The 18,448-nt window shown below is 37.6% G+C and overlaps 1 protein-coding gene across 2 annotated transcripts in view; it reads left to right on the plus strand.

Annotated features, from left to right (window-relative positions):
• ALDH1A1 (aldehyde dehydrogenase 1 family member A1) overlaps window positions 1-18,448 on the plus strand; it is a 54,125-nt gene that overhangs the window by 13,612 nt on the left and 22,065 nt on the right. For both annotated transcript variants that reach the window (XM_032636137.1, XM_032636138.1), the window contains exons 2-5: window positions 5,205-5,309; window positions 13,167-13,307; window positions 15,386-15,515; window positions 17,106-17,167. In XM_032636137.1, the coding sequence (XP_032492028.1) occupies window positions 5,205-5,309; window positions 13,167-13,307; window positions 15,386-15,515; window positions 17,106-17,167 (438 nt within the window). The remainder of the gene's footprint in view (window positions 1-5,204; window positions 5,310-13,166; window positions 13,308-15,385; window positions 15,516-17,105; window positions 17,168-18,448) is intronic.

Below are 18,448 nucleotides of genomic sequence, written 5' to 3' on the forward strand. Positions count from 1 at the left end.
ATATTTTCTCCCATTCTGAGGGTTGTCTTTTTGTTTTGTTTATGGTTTCCTTTGCTGTGCAAAGGCTTTTAAGTCCCATTTGTTTATTAATTTTTTTTTATTTCTGTCACTCTAGGAGGTGGGTCAAAAAAGACCTTGCTGTGGTTTATGTCAAAGAGTGTTTTTCCTATGTTTTCCTCTAAAAGTTTTATAGTGTCTGTTTTACATTTGAGTCTTTAATCCATTTGGAGTTTATTTTTGTGTATGGTGTTAGGGAGTGTTCTAATTTCATTCTTTTACATGTAGCTGTCCAGTTTTCCCAGCACCACTTATTGAAGAGGCTGTCTTTTCTCCACTGTATGTTCTTGCCTCCTTTGTCGTAAATTAGGTGCCCATATGTGCGTGGGTTTATCTCTGGGCATTCTATCCCGTACTATTGATCTATATTTCTGTTTTTGTGCCAGTATCATACTGTCCTGATTACTGTAGCTTTGTGGTATAGTTTGGAGTCAGGGAGCCTGATTTCTTCAACTCTGTTTTTCTTTCTCAAGATTGCTTTGGCTATTCGGGGTCTTTTGTGTTTTCATATGAATTGTAAGATTTTTTGTTCTAATTCTGTGGAGAATGCCATTGGTAGTTTGATAGGGATTGCACTGAATCTGTAGATTGCTTTGCGTAGTATACACATTTTCACGGGGTTGATTCTTCCAATCCAAGAACATGGTATATTTCTCCATCTGTTTATGTCATCTTTGATTTCTTTCATCAGTGTTTTATAGTTTTCTGAGTACAAGTCTTTTGCCTCCTTAGGCAGGTTTATTCCTAGGTATTTTATTCTTTTTGTTGCAGTGGTAAATGGGAGTGTTTACTTAATTTCTATTTCTGAGTTTTCGTTGTTGGTGTATAGGAAAGCCAGAGATTTCTGTGCATTAATTTTGTATCCTACAACCTTACCAAATTCATTCATTAGTTCTAGTAGTTTTCTGGTGGCATCTTTAGGATTTTCTATGTATAGTATGTCACCTGCAAACAGTGACAATTTTACTTCCTCTTTTCCAATTTGTATTCCTTTTATTTCTTTTTCTTCTCTGATTGCCACGGCTAGGACTTCCAAAACCTTGTTGAATAAGAGTGGTGAGAGTGGACATACTTGTCTTATTCCTGATCTTAGTGGAAATGCTTTTAGTTTTTCACCATTGAGTATGATGCTTGCTGTGGGTTTGTCATATATGGCCTTTGTTATGTTGAGGTAGTTTCCCTCTATGCCCACTATCTGGAGAGTTTTTTTTATCATAAATGGGTGTTGAATTTTGTCAAAAGCTTTTTCTGCATCTATTGAGATGATCATATGATTTTTTATTCTGTAGTTTGTTCATATGTTGTATCACACTGATTGATTTGCATATATTGACAAATCCATGCATCCCTGGGATAAATCCCATTTGATCATGGTGTATGATCCTTTTACTGTGTTGTTGGATTCTGTGTGCTAGTATTTTGTTGAGGATTTTTGCATCTATGTTCATCAGTGATATTGGCCTGTAGTTTTCTTTCTTTGTGACATCTTTGTCTGCTTTTGGTATCAGGGTGATGGTGGCCTCGTAGAATGAATTTGGGAGTGTTTCTCCCTCTGCAATTTTTGGGAAGAGTTTGAGAAGGATGAGTGCTAGCTTTTCTCTTAAGTGTTTGATAGAATTCGCCTGTGAAGCCATCTGGTCCTAGACTTTTGTTTGTTGGAAGATTTTTAATTATGGTTTCAATTCATTACTTGTAATAGGTTGTTTATATTTTCTAATTCTTCCTGGTTCTGTCTTGGAAAATTGTACCTTTCCAAGAATTTGCCCATTTCTTTGTGGTTCTCCATTTTATTGGCATGTAATTGTATGTAGTAGTCTCTTATAATCCTTTGTATTTCTGCAGTGTCAGTTGTGATTTCTCCTTTTTCATCTCTAATTTTAGTGATTTGCGTCCTCTCCCTTTTCTTCTTGATGAGTCTGGCTAAGGGTTTATCAATTTTGTTTATCTTCTCAAAGAACCAGCTTTTAGTTTTATTGATCTTTGCTATTGTTTTCTTCATTTCTATTTCATTTATTTCTGCTCTGATCTTTATGATTTCTTTCCTTCTACTGACTTTGCGTTCTCTTTGTTCTTCTTTCTCAAGTGATTTAAGTGTAGCATTAGATTATTTGAGATTTTTCTTGTTTCTTGAGGTGAGACTGAATTGCTGTAAACTTCCCTCTTAGAAATGTCTTTGCTTCATCCCATAGGTTTTGGGTCGTCGTGTTTTTGTTGTCATTTGTTTCTATGTATTTCTTTGTTTCTTCTTTGATTTCTTCAGAGATCTCTTGATTATTTAGTAGCACACTCTTTAGCCTCCATGTATTTTTGTTTCTTATGGTGTTTTTCCCTGTAATTGATTTCCAATCTCATAACGTTGTGGTCAGAATAGATGCTTGATACAATTTCAATTTTCTTAAATTTTCCGAGGCTTGATTTGTGACCCAAGATGTGATGTATCCTGGAGAATGTTTGTGTGCACTTGAGAAGAAAGTGTATTCTGTCACTTTTGGGTGGAATGTTTTATAAATATCAGTTAGATCTATCTGATCTTGTGTCATTTAAAGCTTATGTTTCCTTATTTATTTTCTGTTTGGATGATCTGTCCATTGGTGTAACTGGGGTGTTAAAGTCCCCTACTATTATTTTGTTACTGTTGATTTCTCCTTTCATGGTTGTTAGCATTTTCTTTATGTATTGAATTTCTCCTATGTTGGGTGCATAAACATTTATAATTGTTATATCTTCTTCTTGGATTGATCCTTTGATCATTATGTAGTGTCCCTCCTTACCTCTTGTAACAGTCTTTATTTTAAAGTCTATTTTATCTGATACAAGTACTGCTACTCCAGCTTTCTTTTGATTTCCATTTGCATGGAATATCTTCTTCCATCCCCTCACTTTCAGTCTGTATGTGTCCCTAGGTGTGAAGTGGGTCTCTTATAGACAGCATATAGATAGGTCTTGTTTTTGTATCCATTCAGCGAGCCTGTGTCTTTTGGTTGGAGCATTTAATCCACTTACATTCAAGGTTATTATAGGTATGTATATTCCTATTACCGTTTTCTTAATTATTTTGGGTTTGTTTTTGTGGGTCTTGTTCTTCTCTTGTGTTTACTGCTTAGAGAAGTTTCTTTAGCATTTGTTGTAAAGCTGGTTTGGTGGTGCTGAATTCTCTTAGCTTTTACTTGTCTGAAAAGCTTTTAATTTCTCCATAGAATCTGAATGACATCCTTGCTGGGTAATCTTGGTTGCAGGTTTTTCCGCTTTCATCACTTTAAGTATATCCTGCCACTCCCTTCTGGCCTGCAGAGTTTCCACTGAAAAATCAGCTGATAACCTTATGGGGATTCCTTTGTATGTTATTTTTTGGTTTTCCCTTGCTGCTTTTAATATTTTTTCTTTGAATTTAATTTTTGTTAGTTTGATTAATATGTGTCTTGGTGTGTTTCTCCTAGGGTTTATCCTGTATGGGGCTCTCTGTGCTTCCTGGACTTGGGTGACTATTTCCTTTCCCATGTTAGGGCAGTTTTCCACTATAATCTCTTCAAATATTTTTTCAGACCCTTTCTTTTTCTCTTCTTCTTCTGGGACCCCTATAATTCAAATGTTGGTGCATTTAATGTTGCCTCAGAGGTCTCTGAGATTGCCTTCAATTCTTTTCATTCTTTTTTCTTTATTCTGCTCCTCGGCAGTTATTTCCACCTTTTTGTCTTTCTGCTCACTTATTCATTCTTCTGCCTCAGTTATTCTGTTATTGATTCCTTCTAGTGTATTTTTCATTTCAGGTATTGTGTTGTTCATCTCTGTTTGTTTGTTCTTTAGTTCTTCTAGATCTTTGTTAAATATTACTTGTATTTTCTCAATCCATGCTTCCATTCTATTTCTGAGATTCTGGATCATCTTTACTATCATTACTCTGAATTCTTTTTCAGGTAGATTGCCTCTTTCCTCTTTATTTATTTGGTCTTGTAGGTTTTCACCTTGCTCCTTCATCTGTGACATTATTTTGCCATCTCATCTTTTTTTTTTGATGAGTGGGATTGTGTTCCTGTTTTACTGGTTGTTTGGCCTGAGGCTTCCAACACTGGAGTTTGTAGGCTATTGAGCAGAGCTGGGTCTTGGTGCTGAGATGAGGACCTCTGTGAGACTTCACTCTGATGAATATATTCCCTGGGGTCTGAGGTTCTCTGTTAGTCCAGTGTGTTGGGCTTGGAGCTCCAAGTTCACGGACCTTCCACCCGACCCTGGGCTCCGTGAACCAAGATCCCTCAAGCCGTGTGGGGTGGCAAAAAAAAAAACACCCCAAAACAATAACAAAGTAAAAAATAAGACTAGGAAACTAACAGATGTTAGAAAGAATGTAAAAATATAGATGAATCAACAACTGGAAGGTATATCAGTGCCACGATAGTAAAAAAGAGGAGGAGGAAAAAGAAAAAAAAGGGGGGGAAGGCCTTGGCTGTGGAGGGTGGGGCCTAAGCAAGGGTGAGGTTTGAATGGTGGGTGGGTCCCGTGCTCAGGACCCACAGGGCTGGAAAAGGCCCTGGGGGCATGGGAGGGTGGGGCTTAGGCTCAAGGAACAGAAGGGGCACAGGCGTGCCCCCCCACCCCTGGTCTCAGAGGGCAGGGGACCTCACCTGGGAGCCCAGCAGGCTTCCTGGGCTTGAGTGGGCGGGGAAAATGTCCTCCTCTCCTCTACTGATCCTCTGGTCTGGGGTCTGGGAGCATCCCTCCCGCCTGCCTCTCCTGATCTCCCTGAGCATCCCTCCTATGCCCCCAAGGACACACATGGCCTGGAGGGGGCTTTGGAGGGCAGGGGATCAACCCAGGAGCTCAGCAGGCTCCCTGTGCCCAAGTGGGCCAGGCAATCTCCCTTTGCTCCTCTCCCGCTCTTCCCAGAGAGTCTCTCCTACCTGCCTCTCCTGATCTCCCCAGCCTCAGGGGCACCGATCCTGTCTGGTCTCCACTTCTCCTCCCCCCTCAGTCCCCCTACATCCTACCGGTTCACTCTGGGGTTCCTCCCGTCTCCTTGGGCGTCAGAGTCCCCCACCAGCAGCTGGCAGTCACCCTAGTTGTGGGGAGATGCTAACTCCGTGTCTTCCCACACTGCTATCTTGACTCTGTCCTTAAATACCTTTTTATTTACCTTTTCTCCTTCTCTGCAGATATTCATAAACAATGAATGGCATAGTTCAGTGAGTGGCAAGAAATTTCCGGTCTTTAATCCTGCAACTGAGGAGAAACTATGCGAGGTAGAAGAAGGAGATAAGGTAAGTTTTATAACACTAGTTCCATTTTATGCCACCATTCTGAGCTCCCAACCTCCTCCCATGTTCAAACAGACATGTCATGAAAACATGGTTTCCAGGTCATCTGGGGAAATGTTCTTGGTACATAATGGGTACTCACTAGTCATGCAATGATGATGAGCCTGTGCTTGTGCTTCTGGGTGTGGTGATTCTTTTCATATTATTTTTCTTGCTTTTCAACTGAAATAGTGTCTGTATTTATTGTACAAATAGACTGCATATGAAGTGAGTGGTCATACATTTAAAAAGCAGAGAAATCCTTTATTCATACAAAATTTTTTAAGTTGCAAAAGGAAACTAAAACATCTTAATATAGGGCTTTTGTAATGATACATTGCCAAGTTATTTCATTAAAAATCATTGAATTTATATTGATCAGTACCTTAAAAATTGAATTTTAAAGTGACTTAAATTGAATCACAAATTAAGTGTTGTTGCTTGCTAGCTAATAATACTAACAACAAAAACTAACTTTTATAATGATAATTTTTAATACAAATTAAAAAAAATTTAATACACAAAGCAACCCTACGTACTGCTGTTAGCCACTTTTACAAATGATGATGAAACAGCAGAATGAAAAGGTTGAGTAATTTACTCAAGAAGATATTGCTAATAAATAATGAAATCAGCATTCAGCTGCTGTGCTTCTGTCCCCGGAGCCTGTGTCTGGCAGGGCTACTGCCTTACCTTGTGATTATTATAAAATAGAGGGTAATATTAAATAGGCCAGGGAGTGAAGAGAGTATAAAAGCCTTCAGAATTTTTATCTGAACACATACCTTAAAAAGCATATGGTCTAATTTGAAATGATTTTTCTGGTCGTTAGCTGTCCAGATGTTATCAAGCTTTTAATTTCTGTTATATAAGATATAAAGAGGTAAAATATTTTGCCTCATGAAAAGACTACTTATTGGAAGATGAAGTCAGCAAAATCCAAGGATAATACTACTTCCGACACTATGTTCAGTTCATGGTAGCAATCATGTGTTCCTGTCCTGTCTCCATTCTTTTGCTATCTTCTTCCCAATCAACTAATCTCAAGGTATTACACCTTGCAAACCTTTTTGAAAATAGTGATAGACCTGAGGGGCTCTTTGGGATTTAGGAAAGGCCCTGGATTCAGGTTGCAGTGTTATCAGAAGAAATAAGACCCATGCCTCAAGGGGCAAGGATTCAGAGTTTAGACAGAGGGGTCAACAGCTTGAGAAGTAGAAGCAACATAGAATGGAGACACACGTCACCTGCTTTCAGATTTCACTTTCTACATACCAGAGTTCACCCGGGCATAAGTTCTTCAAGGGCTTCTCATTGCCTCTGGGGGGTGGGGGGGAAACCTTTGTTTCTGGCTTCCATTTTTCCTCATCAATGTAAGAGTTCCAACCTTACGGTGCCCAGTACCATGCCCCAAACACTGCATGTTGATCGCTGCCTCTGGGCCACAGCCACAGTGCAGTCCTTGAGACCTAGTTCAAGTCACCATCTGTGGTGAGGACACAGAAGTTCCACATTTGCATTTACCATTTACCCTCTTTGAATTCCTGTTCCTTTTTGTGCAAAACAGGGAGATAGGAAAAACTTGGGGGAGCTTAAATAAGAAAATACGTAGTGTTTTAACAGTGCCAGGCATATAATGTAGCCTCAATCATTATAGGTATTACACTTCTTTAAAGCAAGGTAGAATTGCTCTCTTCTATGTCATTACAGAACATCACTTATATTCTATCCCTTGTGTTTTACTGCTTATTGGTTAATTTGTCTGAGACAATATGCTTCTTGTAGAGATTGACATTACATCTCACCTTTATGCCCATGGTATCTAACACCCTATAGATAATGGATAAATGAAATCATTTTCTCTTTCATCAAGCTTTGTTTCCATATACCTCATACACCTTACCTTAGGAATCTAGTACTAAAATGACTACTGACTAAAGCAGTGATTCTTGAAATTTTGGTTGCTTTAGAACTTCTTGGAAGGCTTGTTAAACACAGATCCCTGGACCCCACCCATCCTGAGTTTGTTTCAATAATTCTAGAGTGAGACCTGAGAATTTGTGTTTCTGACAAATTCTTAGCTGATGCTGATGCTGCTGTTTGGGGTGAGGGTAGGGAATACACCTTGATAACCACTGAACTAATGTATTAAATTGTAAGCTGTATCTCCTCTCAGGTGTTAGCATTTAAGAGGAAGCATGGGTTTTGACAGGTAAGAAAGTTGATGATTGGAAACTGTGCTATGATAATCACCCTGCATCTCTATGAAATGGCACAAGACCAAACTTAGGCAGAAAAATACTGATGATCCCTAGCAATGTGCTCTAGGAAACCCAGAACCCTGGGTCCTATTAGGCATTCCCAGAAATCAGAGAAAAATTGATTCTTCACATTCAATAAAGAAGAATAGTTTTTATCATAGACTTCTAGAGGTCTACCCAGAATTACGTGACCTCAAATGTCCTTCTAGTTGCTTGAGTGGCTCTGACAACCCTGAAGAGGTGGGAAAAGCAATAAAGGACAGGATGAGGGCAGAGTTGAGCCCCTGACAGCTGCCTACGCTTTCTCTCCAGAGGTATAAATGCCACTCAGGAGGGAGACTGCAGAACTGTGTGCAGTGTGCATTAACGAAAGAAAAAACCAATTCTTGATGCTTTAGCTCTTGGGCCTTGGACATCTTGCTTTGCCACTAGCTTCTGAGATTAGTTTCCTCAGTAAAACAAATCTGTGCCTGGAATTCCAGGTGAAATCTTGTCAGGCAATCTGAGGACTTTTCTTGGTATCATTGGTGAGATTTACCCTTTTCCTAAAGTGTAGTGAGGGAAAGCTGATGATCACACCTGAAGCTTTAAAAACATTTGATATCTATTTGCTCTCTGCTTATTGACAATTATTCCTGCTCTAGGGCAGAACTGTCTGTGCAAATGTGGTTTAAAAACATTCATTAAAGTCCAGCAAAGCTTCAAATCAGGTCACCGTGCTAATGGAGTTGGCTGGATACTTGATCTCTCAAGTTAGATTGTTTATGGTATAAACTGTCCATAGTAAGCAACTGTTTGCTTAAGATCCAGTGCTCTTGTCCTCATATTCTTTTTTGAAATGATCTACCAGCATTTGCTTTAAAATAATTTTATTGCTGTTCTCACAATTTTGCTGACAAATGTATAGTAACTTCCAACGTTGCTTAGTGAAAGGTACAAATCTAGTAAATTACATGGTCACAGTAAACCTAATATTCTGGAACTGACTCTTTAGATAATGAGCCAAGAGGTTTTAAGGATTTAATTGATGAGTAGAATGGAGCTAACAATGGGCTACATACCGCCTTTCAATGGTACTGTAAAGAAAGGAGGAAGGGCAAGAACAAATGCAGGTTACAAAGAAAAGCACAGATGGGGGTGGGAACTGTTTTCTTTTCACTTCAGTGGCTCTTTTGGGCTATACTGACTAATCCCGAAAACTGCTTTTAATACTAAAGCATGACCTAACAAATAATTGGTGGGGATAAAAGTAAATGTCCATTAAAGTAAATGCCTATGACAGGTGTAAAACTGGTCTGATAACTACTTTCTCCAAATCTGAACAAATTTCATATGCAAATGCACGGTCTGGGAGGGATGGAAGAGTTCAGTCCTTCCTTAATTTCATCTTTTCAACTTGTGGTCCCTACTTCAAAAAGGAACATTTTAAACACTATAAGGTAAAAGTATTATTGATGGTAGAAAATCTGAGTTAATGGTATCAAATTGTTTTCTAGTTAGTTAAAAAATTATGTCCTTGGAAATGCTAGTCATGGATTAAAAATCCAAGAAATAGTAATAGTCTTGGAATAAAAAAATAATAATAATAATTTACAAAAACCCCTTATGCCTAATAGTTTGGGTTAATGTAAAAGCTTTGTTATATAATGGAATCAATTAAGATATGAATTATCTTGTAAATATCAATATAAGAAAATTATTTATATAAGGAGCATGCTTATATAAAATCAATGTAACATAATGAGTTTATAAGATGCATAATAAACTTATTAAATATTTATAAACTGCCTATTGTAGACCCAAATAGTAGGAAGTATTATAGCTTATAATAGAGATAGCAGTGAGTATTCATTGCAAATGAGATCATTATCAGGATAGCCTTGAAGAGCTATACAACTGGATTTTGGAGTCAGATTTGGGACTAAATTTTGGTTCTACTATCTGCTAGATTTCATGTCCTATAAAACAAGGTCTGTGATGCTTAACTACAGCAGTAACTGTGGGGTTATAAAGGGTTTAGCATAGTGCCAGGAACTTAGTAAGCTCTTAACTAGTAGCTATTATCAAGCTGGATTAATCTGGCAAGGGTGTAGGTAGGTTGTGATATTTGAGCTGCGTCTTAAAGAATATGTAGGATTTTGAAAGGAAAGAGGTGTGCTGGTAGAACATTCTAGGCGAGGAGAATTATAGGAGCAAAGGTGAGAAGTAGTTGGGCCAGACAGAGCAGAAAAAATGTGAGCACAAGTTTGAGTAGGTGAAGTGGGGCCCCAAAATGCTAGGCTTTGAAAATCAGAAAGAGAAGTCTGACCTAAGGACTGTGGGCAAAGGGGGCATTTGCAAATATTGGAAGGGGAAAGTGATAAGGTCAAATTATTTGAGGAAGATTAGCCTGGTAGCAATAGGCAAGACAGTTTGGGGAGAGAAGAAAATGGACTTAGGAAGGCTAGCAACGATACAAGATAATGACAGCCTAAAATAATACAGGGCAGTGAAAACTGAAAGGAAGGATTAAAACACACTACAACTGCTGAGAGTTATTTTAAGGTTGTTTTGACTGCTCTGATTCCAATAGCACTTACTACCATTTAATGAACACTTAACATAATGTCTGTCACAGAAAATGTGTTTCAAGTGTCACCTTATTTAATCTTCAACAGAACTCCATGAGGTACATTATCCCTATTTTAAAGATAAGAAAACCAAAGGTGAGAGAAGTCATATCACAATATAGTTCACTTCAGAATATTTCTCATGGTTTATAATAATGATGTGATTATTTGGTTGTATGTTTCTCCCACACAATTGGAATTTTCAAAAGGCCAGTCTCTTTACTTCACTACTTTATCGTTAGCAGCCTGATAAGAATGCTACAGAATAGAGTGTTTAGCAAATCTTTAGATAGATGGATGAATGAATAGATGGATGCTCCAAAGCTTACATAGCTAATAGGTGAGGAACCAGAATTCACATCAGGGTTGTTTTGTTCCAGACCTATATATTAACTACCATTATTCTATTTCTGTGCCAGCAAGATAAAATATATGAGAAAAGGAGAAGCATGATACAAAAACGTCTGTATTTATAGCAGCATTCTCCAGGAACATATTTTCCATATGGCAGCGTTCCTTGTCTTGAAGCCAATTATTCCATATCCCTTTGAGAGGCCAGGATGCCTATGATAAACCATATTTGGCTAAGGCTGATGAGGGAACACGGAGCACACGGATCCATACGAAAGCTGTGTCACACAGACCTTTTTAAACACAGAGCAGAATGTATTTTATAAGCTGTGGTATCCACAGGTCATGCTGGCAATTTCAGATTCTTGTGGTTTGCTTTTTAATTGTTTTCAACAGTGCTCTTCCAATATAATTTGGAAAAGGTGAGAACCTATGGCATAACACAATGTCCAAATATAAGCAATCAATGTGATTAACTGAATGCCCAAAATATGACTGTATATATATTTCTCAGGAAGGGAGAGTAAGAATACATGTATTTTATTGTACATAATCACTATTCTCTCAAAAGTTAGACAGTAAGATATATAAGTGACTAATAAGAACCTGCTGTATAAAAAAATAAATAAAATTAAACTAAAAAAATTTTTTTAAAAAGAAAAGATACACAAGTGTGTGATGGTTACAGTGAAAGAATGTTTGCTTGTAGTCTGTATTGTGATAATATTATCACTTAATCAGACCGAATTATACTTCTAAAATGTCCCTCTGGCCCAAGATCATCTTAGTGTGGTGATAAATAATGTAAAAATAATTTACTTTTCTTATATTTTAATATGCAGACTTGTAAGTTTGGGATTTTTTTTTTTTTTTTTTGGTGGCTCTACGTGGGATCTTTGTTCTCCAACCAGGGGTCAAACCCATGTCCCTGCAGTGGAAGTGTGGAGTCCTAACCACTGGACCACCAGGGAATTCCCAGCTTGGGACTTCTTGACTGAATATAATCAAAGGCAGGGAATATTAATCTGAGATCCATGCCTCCCAAAGGGGGGGGGTATCATCGTTAAATGGGTTCAGCTTAATTTGAGCAACTTAAAAAAATTTAGGACAATTTTCCCTTCAGATTCTTTAAGGAAACTATGGCTCCTGCACAAAAGACAACCCACTGGCCTAAGAGGTACCATGATTTGTGGAGCTTATATAGCTCCATGTAGTGACCAGACTGATAAGCAAAAGAAGATTGGGAAAATCTATGCCTTTAAAGTGTTTGCAGCTGATTAGATGGAGGAAGGAAAAAAGACAAAGTAGTAATAGAAGAGGTAGTGATTTTTGTAGTAGGTGTATTCTATAGGTGCTCAGATGGGATCTGAACAAAGATCTATGGGAATGAGTGGCCAGGGAAAGTATTTAACTGAGGCAGACTAGGAAACAACAGGAGGAATAAACCAGTTCAGAAAAAAGAGTATGAGTGAGGACAGATGAGAGACAGCAAGAAGACTGAGTGTGAAATTACTCAATTATTTGACTTTTGCTTGAATTAATGTAATTTTAAGCAGTGCCTTAATAATAAGAAACTGACTTCTTTACCTAGTTAGGGAATGAAAGGAACTCTTTGTACCTAATTGGGAAATGAGAGGTTGTAATATACCGCCCTTTCTCTATACCAGACCCGCTGCCTCTGTGCCTTTTTCCCTCTGAACAAGAGGAATGAGCACATATTTATAATGTTTACTCTTAAACAGCAAAACACAGTTCTTATTCACCCTTCAGTAGGTTCTTCATAAGAGTACACAACCCATAAAGTCACCAGAGATCCAAGAAGATATTCACTATTTTAGATCTTGAGCTTTCCCTGGAACTCTTGACAAACCAATCACCAAAGCAGTAAAATGCAGTGGTGAAGAGCAAAGACTCTACAGTCAGCTGGGCTCCTTTTAAAACACAGTTCAGCCACTTTCAGCTATTGAGCTTGGGCAAATCTCCTCTTTCTCTTTGCTTCAGTTTCTTCATCTGTAAAATGGGGAACGTATCTGTCTCATAAAATTATTAAGAATTAAATGAGGGTTTCTCTGGTGGCGCAGTGGTTGAGAGTCCATCTGCCGATGCAGGGGACACGGGTTCGTGCCCTGGTCCGGGAAGATCCCACATGCCGCGGAGCGGCTGGGCCCGTGACCCATGGCCGCTGAGCCTGCGCGTCCGGAGCCTGTGCTCCGCAACGGGAGAGGCCACAACAGTGAGAGGCCCACATACCACACACACAAAAAAAAAAAACAAAAAAAGAATTAAATGAGTTAATTTAATTAACTCATAAAGCAATTAGAACATTACCTGATATATGGTAAGCACGCCAATAATAGGAACTATTAAAATATAATATTTCTATTCTAGGAAATCAAGCATGTGCTATGTGTGTGGTACTCATCATTCCAAAGAGTAGGCAGCAGGTATAATTCCAATATATGGTAGTTGAGTTTGTACAGTATGCTGGAATTAGGCTGATGAAGACACAGCTTATGAGGAGTTTTAGTGTATTTTATACGGTTATTGCCACTGGATTTGCTAATGTATTTAGCCCACGAATTGAGTTCTTTGACTTGCAGGAGGATGTTGACAAAGCAGTGAAGGCCGCAAGACAGTCTTTTCAGATTGGCTCTCCATGGCGTACTATGGATGCTTCAGAGAGAGGACGGCTAATAAACAAGTTGGCTGATTTAATCGAAAGAGATCGTCTGCTTCTGGCAGTGAGTATTAACCGAACTACGCAGAACTCAAAATCTCTAGAAAGCGTTCATTGTTTGGATTGGTGAGTTGTTTTAATTTTAGTGTTCACTATATACTCTCTACAAATAAAACAAAAAGACTTCTACCAGCTCTTGTATATGAATGGTACCATTGAGCTTATTCTCGGATAGTAAGTAATCTGCACTCTGGTTTTAGATGACGTTAATGTCTACTCCCAGAATAGAGTCTACAGTCTAAACATTGGTTCTTTTTGCTTTATTTATTTATTTAGTTAGTTAGTTAGTTGCACTGGGTCTTAGTTGTGGCAGGCGGGCTCCTTAGTTGCGGCATGCACGTGGCATCTAGTTCCCTGACCAGGGATCAAACCCAGGCCCCCTGCATTGGGAGCATGGAGTCTTAACCACTGCACCACCAGGGCAGACCCTGAGTTAGATCCAATTAAACAAGTTTCTTTCCTTTACTGTAGAATTTCTGAGCCTTTATAAAATAAGGTCACATGCAGCATGAAGATCCTAGAATAATATACCAGCTTTCTTGAACTTACTTGACCACTGAACTCCTCAAGTGAAAAAATCTCATGGAGTTTGTTAAAGGTGCCCAGGATATTTCTTTGAAATAAACCTTATTTCTCCATAATCTAGCCCACCAAGACAGTTAATAAAATGGCCACTTTTTCCTTTCCTGAAATGTACATGTTCACAATGGTCTTGAATAAATTATGTTCTTTTTATAGGTGAAAGAGCGAATAATAAAGAAAAATCCATTCATGTGTTTATAAAAATGTTATTTTTATGTATACTGCTTTTTAAAACACATTTCAGCAGTTATATGAATCAGCACATAAAATGAGTGGGGGAGGTGTTTCCTTGTTTTTTCCTAGAGAAGCCAATTTAACACAAAGCAACAGCAACATCAGATTTCAGAGTAAGTTTTTACTACCTTTAGAATCTTAACTGGCGGCAACAGAAAGGCTTATGTTTTTTAAAATCAACATTAGCAATTATAGTTAATCAAAAGGCCATTTATTATCCAATCAAAGATTCAGCATAATTCAAAGTATGTAAAAATATGGAATTAGAAGTTATACACAATACAACAACCATAACCAAAACATCCTGCAGGAAGAAAGCAGAATTTGTTAAAACTTGCATTCCCTAATTTATCTGATCTGTGAATTACAGAATGTTGACTGCCTCTGTCAGCATAAGATCGTAAGGGGGGAACAAAGAGTAAGCATACAAAAATCATATTTGATTAAGTTTTGAGGTAGCATACAATATAATGCAGAGAGAGAAGACTGTACAACAGATAAGGAACTGATTTAAGAGTTTATCACCTGTACACTCCTGCCCCAGCAGAACATTACACCCCAAAGTCTTCACAGTTCTGCTTAAGAAAAGGAGGAAAAGAAGAGATAGGTCATCCTAAAACCATTAGGGCACTAGACTAGAAAATGTTGAACTTTACAGCCTGACCATTCAAACAATAATTTTGATTGTGGCAAAACTCAGAGTTTCACAATTTAAACTTTTGTTGAAGGAAACTCATGGATTAAAAAAAAATCCAGGGGTTACTTAAGTTTGTGTGAATATCCAGATGGGATGTAAAAATTAAAAATGATTATTGAGGCATTATTAATGGTCACTGACAGTAAATTGTCACCCACAGTTGTATCATACAATAAGTGAAATCTTGTTGGAACTCTGATCTGACTAAGGAGACTAAGTGCCACTCTCACAAGCTGTGTGTATATCAAATTGTGACCAATTCCTAGAAAGCTGGTTCACTGGCGGACGTTCAGAATGAGATAGAAGGGCACTAGGGTTTAGAAACCAGAATCTCACTACCTTTTCTACCCAGATCTTGCTATGTCCTTAAGCAAGTATGATCTTAAGCAAGTCCTTTTAACTCTTTTTTTAGTCTCCTTTTTAAAAAGAGGAGGTTACAAAAGATTGCTTACAGGACTTCTTCTAGTATTTTCAAAATTCTCTAGCACACGATTACTCAAAATATTGACTATTTTTTTAATCTAAAATTTCTGTGGAAGTTTAGATTTGGGGTGTGATCTCTTTTTCAGACAATGGAGTCAATGAATGGTGGAAAACTATTTTCCAATGCATATCTGATGGATTTAGGAGGCTGTATAAAAACATTACGCTACTGTGCAGGTTGGGCTGACAAGATCCAGGGCCGCACGATACCCATTGGTAAGTAGCTTTGGGAAACCACCGTGGGTGACGGTAGGGGTGAGGAGATTATTGTAGAGATGAAAAATTCCAAACTCTCCCTTTTAAAGATGTCAACCAAGTAGGGCAGAATTATTTTCTTCTTGACTTTGAGACAATGCAGTTCTGAACCTGGACGTTCTGCTAAGATTCATCATATGGGTTTTAAAATTGTTTCAACATAATTATGCAGAAGATAACACTATAGATACTTTAGAAAATATTAAAGTAAGAACATTCGTATGCCCACAATTACTGATTTAAGCAGTTGTCTCTCTAAGAACTCAAACTTTTCAGAGCTGGCCTCTGAAATTATTTATTTGGGTTTTATTCCAATGGTGACATTTATACCCTTTCTATAATGTAATTATTTAAGCCTCTTTGTATGTTCCAGTATGAGTCAGCTATGGTCATCTGTGCCTGGTCTAACTCAGTATAGTTAGAGCAGACTAATTAAACAAACTAATTCACATTGATTTGTTTCAAATAGTTTCAAAGAAAGATGGGTCTGTGTTTACGGCTTAAGAATTTGTGTGAGTGAATGTGTATGCATTTTAGTATCTTAATAGAGTATGTACACAACAGGATAGGAATATGAAAAGGCATCGAGTCAGAAAACATTACAAGTAGAATTTAATTCATATAAACGTATTGACTATGGAAATACAACACCCTCCAGGACTGGCCCCGAAGTGCATTTCCAATCTAACTGGAGCATCCCACTGGTTAGATGTGAGAGCCAGGAAGTGGAAAGGGGAGAGTGAAACCATGATGGGACCAAGAACTGTGGTTATTTCAGAAACTTTTACTTTACCCTTTGATAAAATGGGAGAAACCATTTAAAGTACAAATCGATCTTGATAAGTAGCCTTCTTGCTATGATAGCCAGGAAACTTTTGTGGGAACTAGAACGAACACAAAGCACAGTGCAACCTCAGGATGACCACATCAAACTTGGAGGCACATGAATCAATCAAATCCAGATGGAAATGTCCTTTACTTCTGGCATTTTTTCCCATAGATTAAGAGAGCTTGCTTTTATTGTTCGGTAGGCAAAAAGAAGAGGACTTTTTAGAACAAGCCAGTAGGAAAGGCTTGTCACTCACAGGGAGATATTTTTTTAATTCTACTATATTTTAATTTTACTATTTTTAAAATTATATTATGCACTTAAAAAATTGCTGGTAGAACTCAGAGCTGTCAGAAACAGAACTCTAACAGTTTCTTTCTTAGTTACACACCTTTTATTTCCTTTATCATGAAAGAAAGGAAACGGAGAACAAGTATGATTTAGAAAGTAGCCCTCCTATAGGATCAGAGATAGAATAAATATTGTTCAGATCTTTTCCAATTGTGCATCTTTGCTTTGACCTAACTCAGTTTTATGGTTCCTCTCATTTCAAATTACTATTTGAGGGCTCAGTTTTTCATTTTGTAAATAAGCAGAGATATGTTCTCTCTTTCTTTTTTAAAAATTATTGTCTATACCTTCCTCTCACATCAGCCCCAAACCACCATTCTGTGAATATCAAGCACATTTGTCTATAAATGATTGTGTGTTTTATTTTTCAGATGGAAACTTTTTTACTTATACAAGAAATGAGCCTATTGGTGTGTGTGGCCAAATCATTCCTGTAAGTTGCCCTCATATAAGTTTCAGTTAAAAAAAAGTGAGTTCCAATTCTATTTCTTTTGTTAATGAAGATTTCTTGGGCACAAATGAATGCTTAGATATTTGCTAAATGTGGAGCAAATATAGTAATTGTTGAACTTGGGTCTCTCTGTGGCCGTACCCTTTGGATACGAACTAGTAGTCCAGAAACCTATCTATATTCTGGCATATCTCTTGAGTGTGTTTCCATATACAGCATCACCAAACCTTAACCTTTTACTCTATGGCTTGTTTTTAAGAAGATGTATTGTGCACTCTGTTTAAGACCCATGCTTTACATGTACATAGCAAAGTGGTCATCGTGCAAGACGCCAAGCATTTCAGTGAAGTATAGTATGGCCAACCACTCTCCAACACTTTCTATCAATATATCCTCATTGGGACTTCTCAACATAGAGAATAGTAGCAACCAGAGTGTTCAAATTGAATGAAATTTCTTAACTAAATGGAAGAAACTGTGCCAGAGGCATTTGGAGCACAGTATGGAATATATCCTACCTTCAGATAAGAGGCTTTGATACTCCACATTCCTCTTAGAGAACGTACCATTTTAAGCAGAATCATGAAGATTTCCTTTTATGTCCAACAAATAGGAGACTATCAATGATTTCACTTTAACTGACATATTCAGAAAGGCCAAAAAGGCCAAACGAAAAGATGATAAAATGTCCTGATGTTCTTAGATGAGGAAGTGGCAATGACTTATCTTCTGCTCCAATGAGATTGAAATGTATACATATTAACATTTTGAATGAAATTGCTCATTAGTTCAAAAATCCCAATAAAACCCATAAAAACTACATAATCCTGAATACTAAGAATTGTTAATATTTACTGTATGCCTGTGATGAACAATTCACTGCATTAAACATTTGGCCCACTTTCTCTATGAATCCCCAGGACAACCTTCTGAAGTAGAGAGGACTGTTTTCAGCACTTACAGATGATGAAATCATACACAAAATGCATATAACTTGTCTGAATTGACATGGCTGCTCAGTGATTGAGCTGATGTGAACCAAGCTGTCAGCCTCCAGACCCTAGACTTCTGTGTCTTTAGCAAGATATCTGTCTTGGAATTAAATACTACTATATATTATTATTGGATAAATGGTTACATTTAAAGACCTATAGGGAGGGAGGAATAATTACACTTTTTAAACCCTTACAGGTAACTTACAATATATTTAATAGTAAGGCTTGATTTCTAAACCATGCAGTGATTTTTTTTCCTGGTAGAAAA

Source organism: Phocoena sinus, chromosome 6 (genome assembly GCF_008692025.1).
Source record: "Phocoena sinus isolate mPhoSin1 chromosome 6, mPhoSin1.pri, whole genome shotgun sequence".
NCBI lineage: Eukaryota > Metazoa > Chordata > Mammalia > Artiodactyla > Phocoenidae > Phocoena > Phocoena sinus.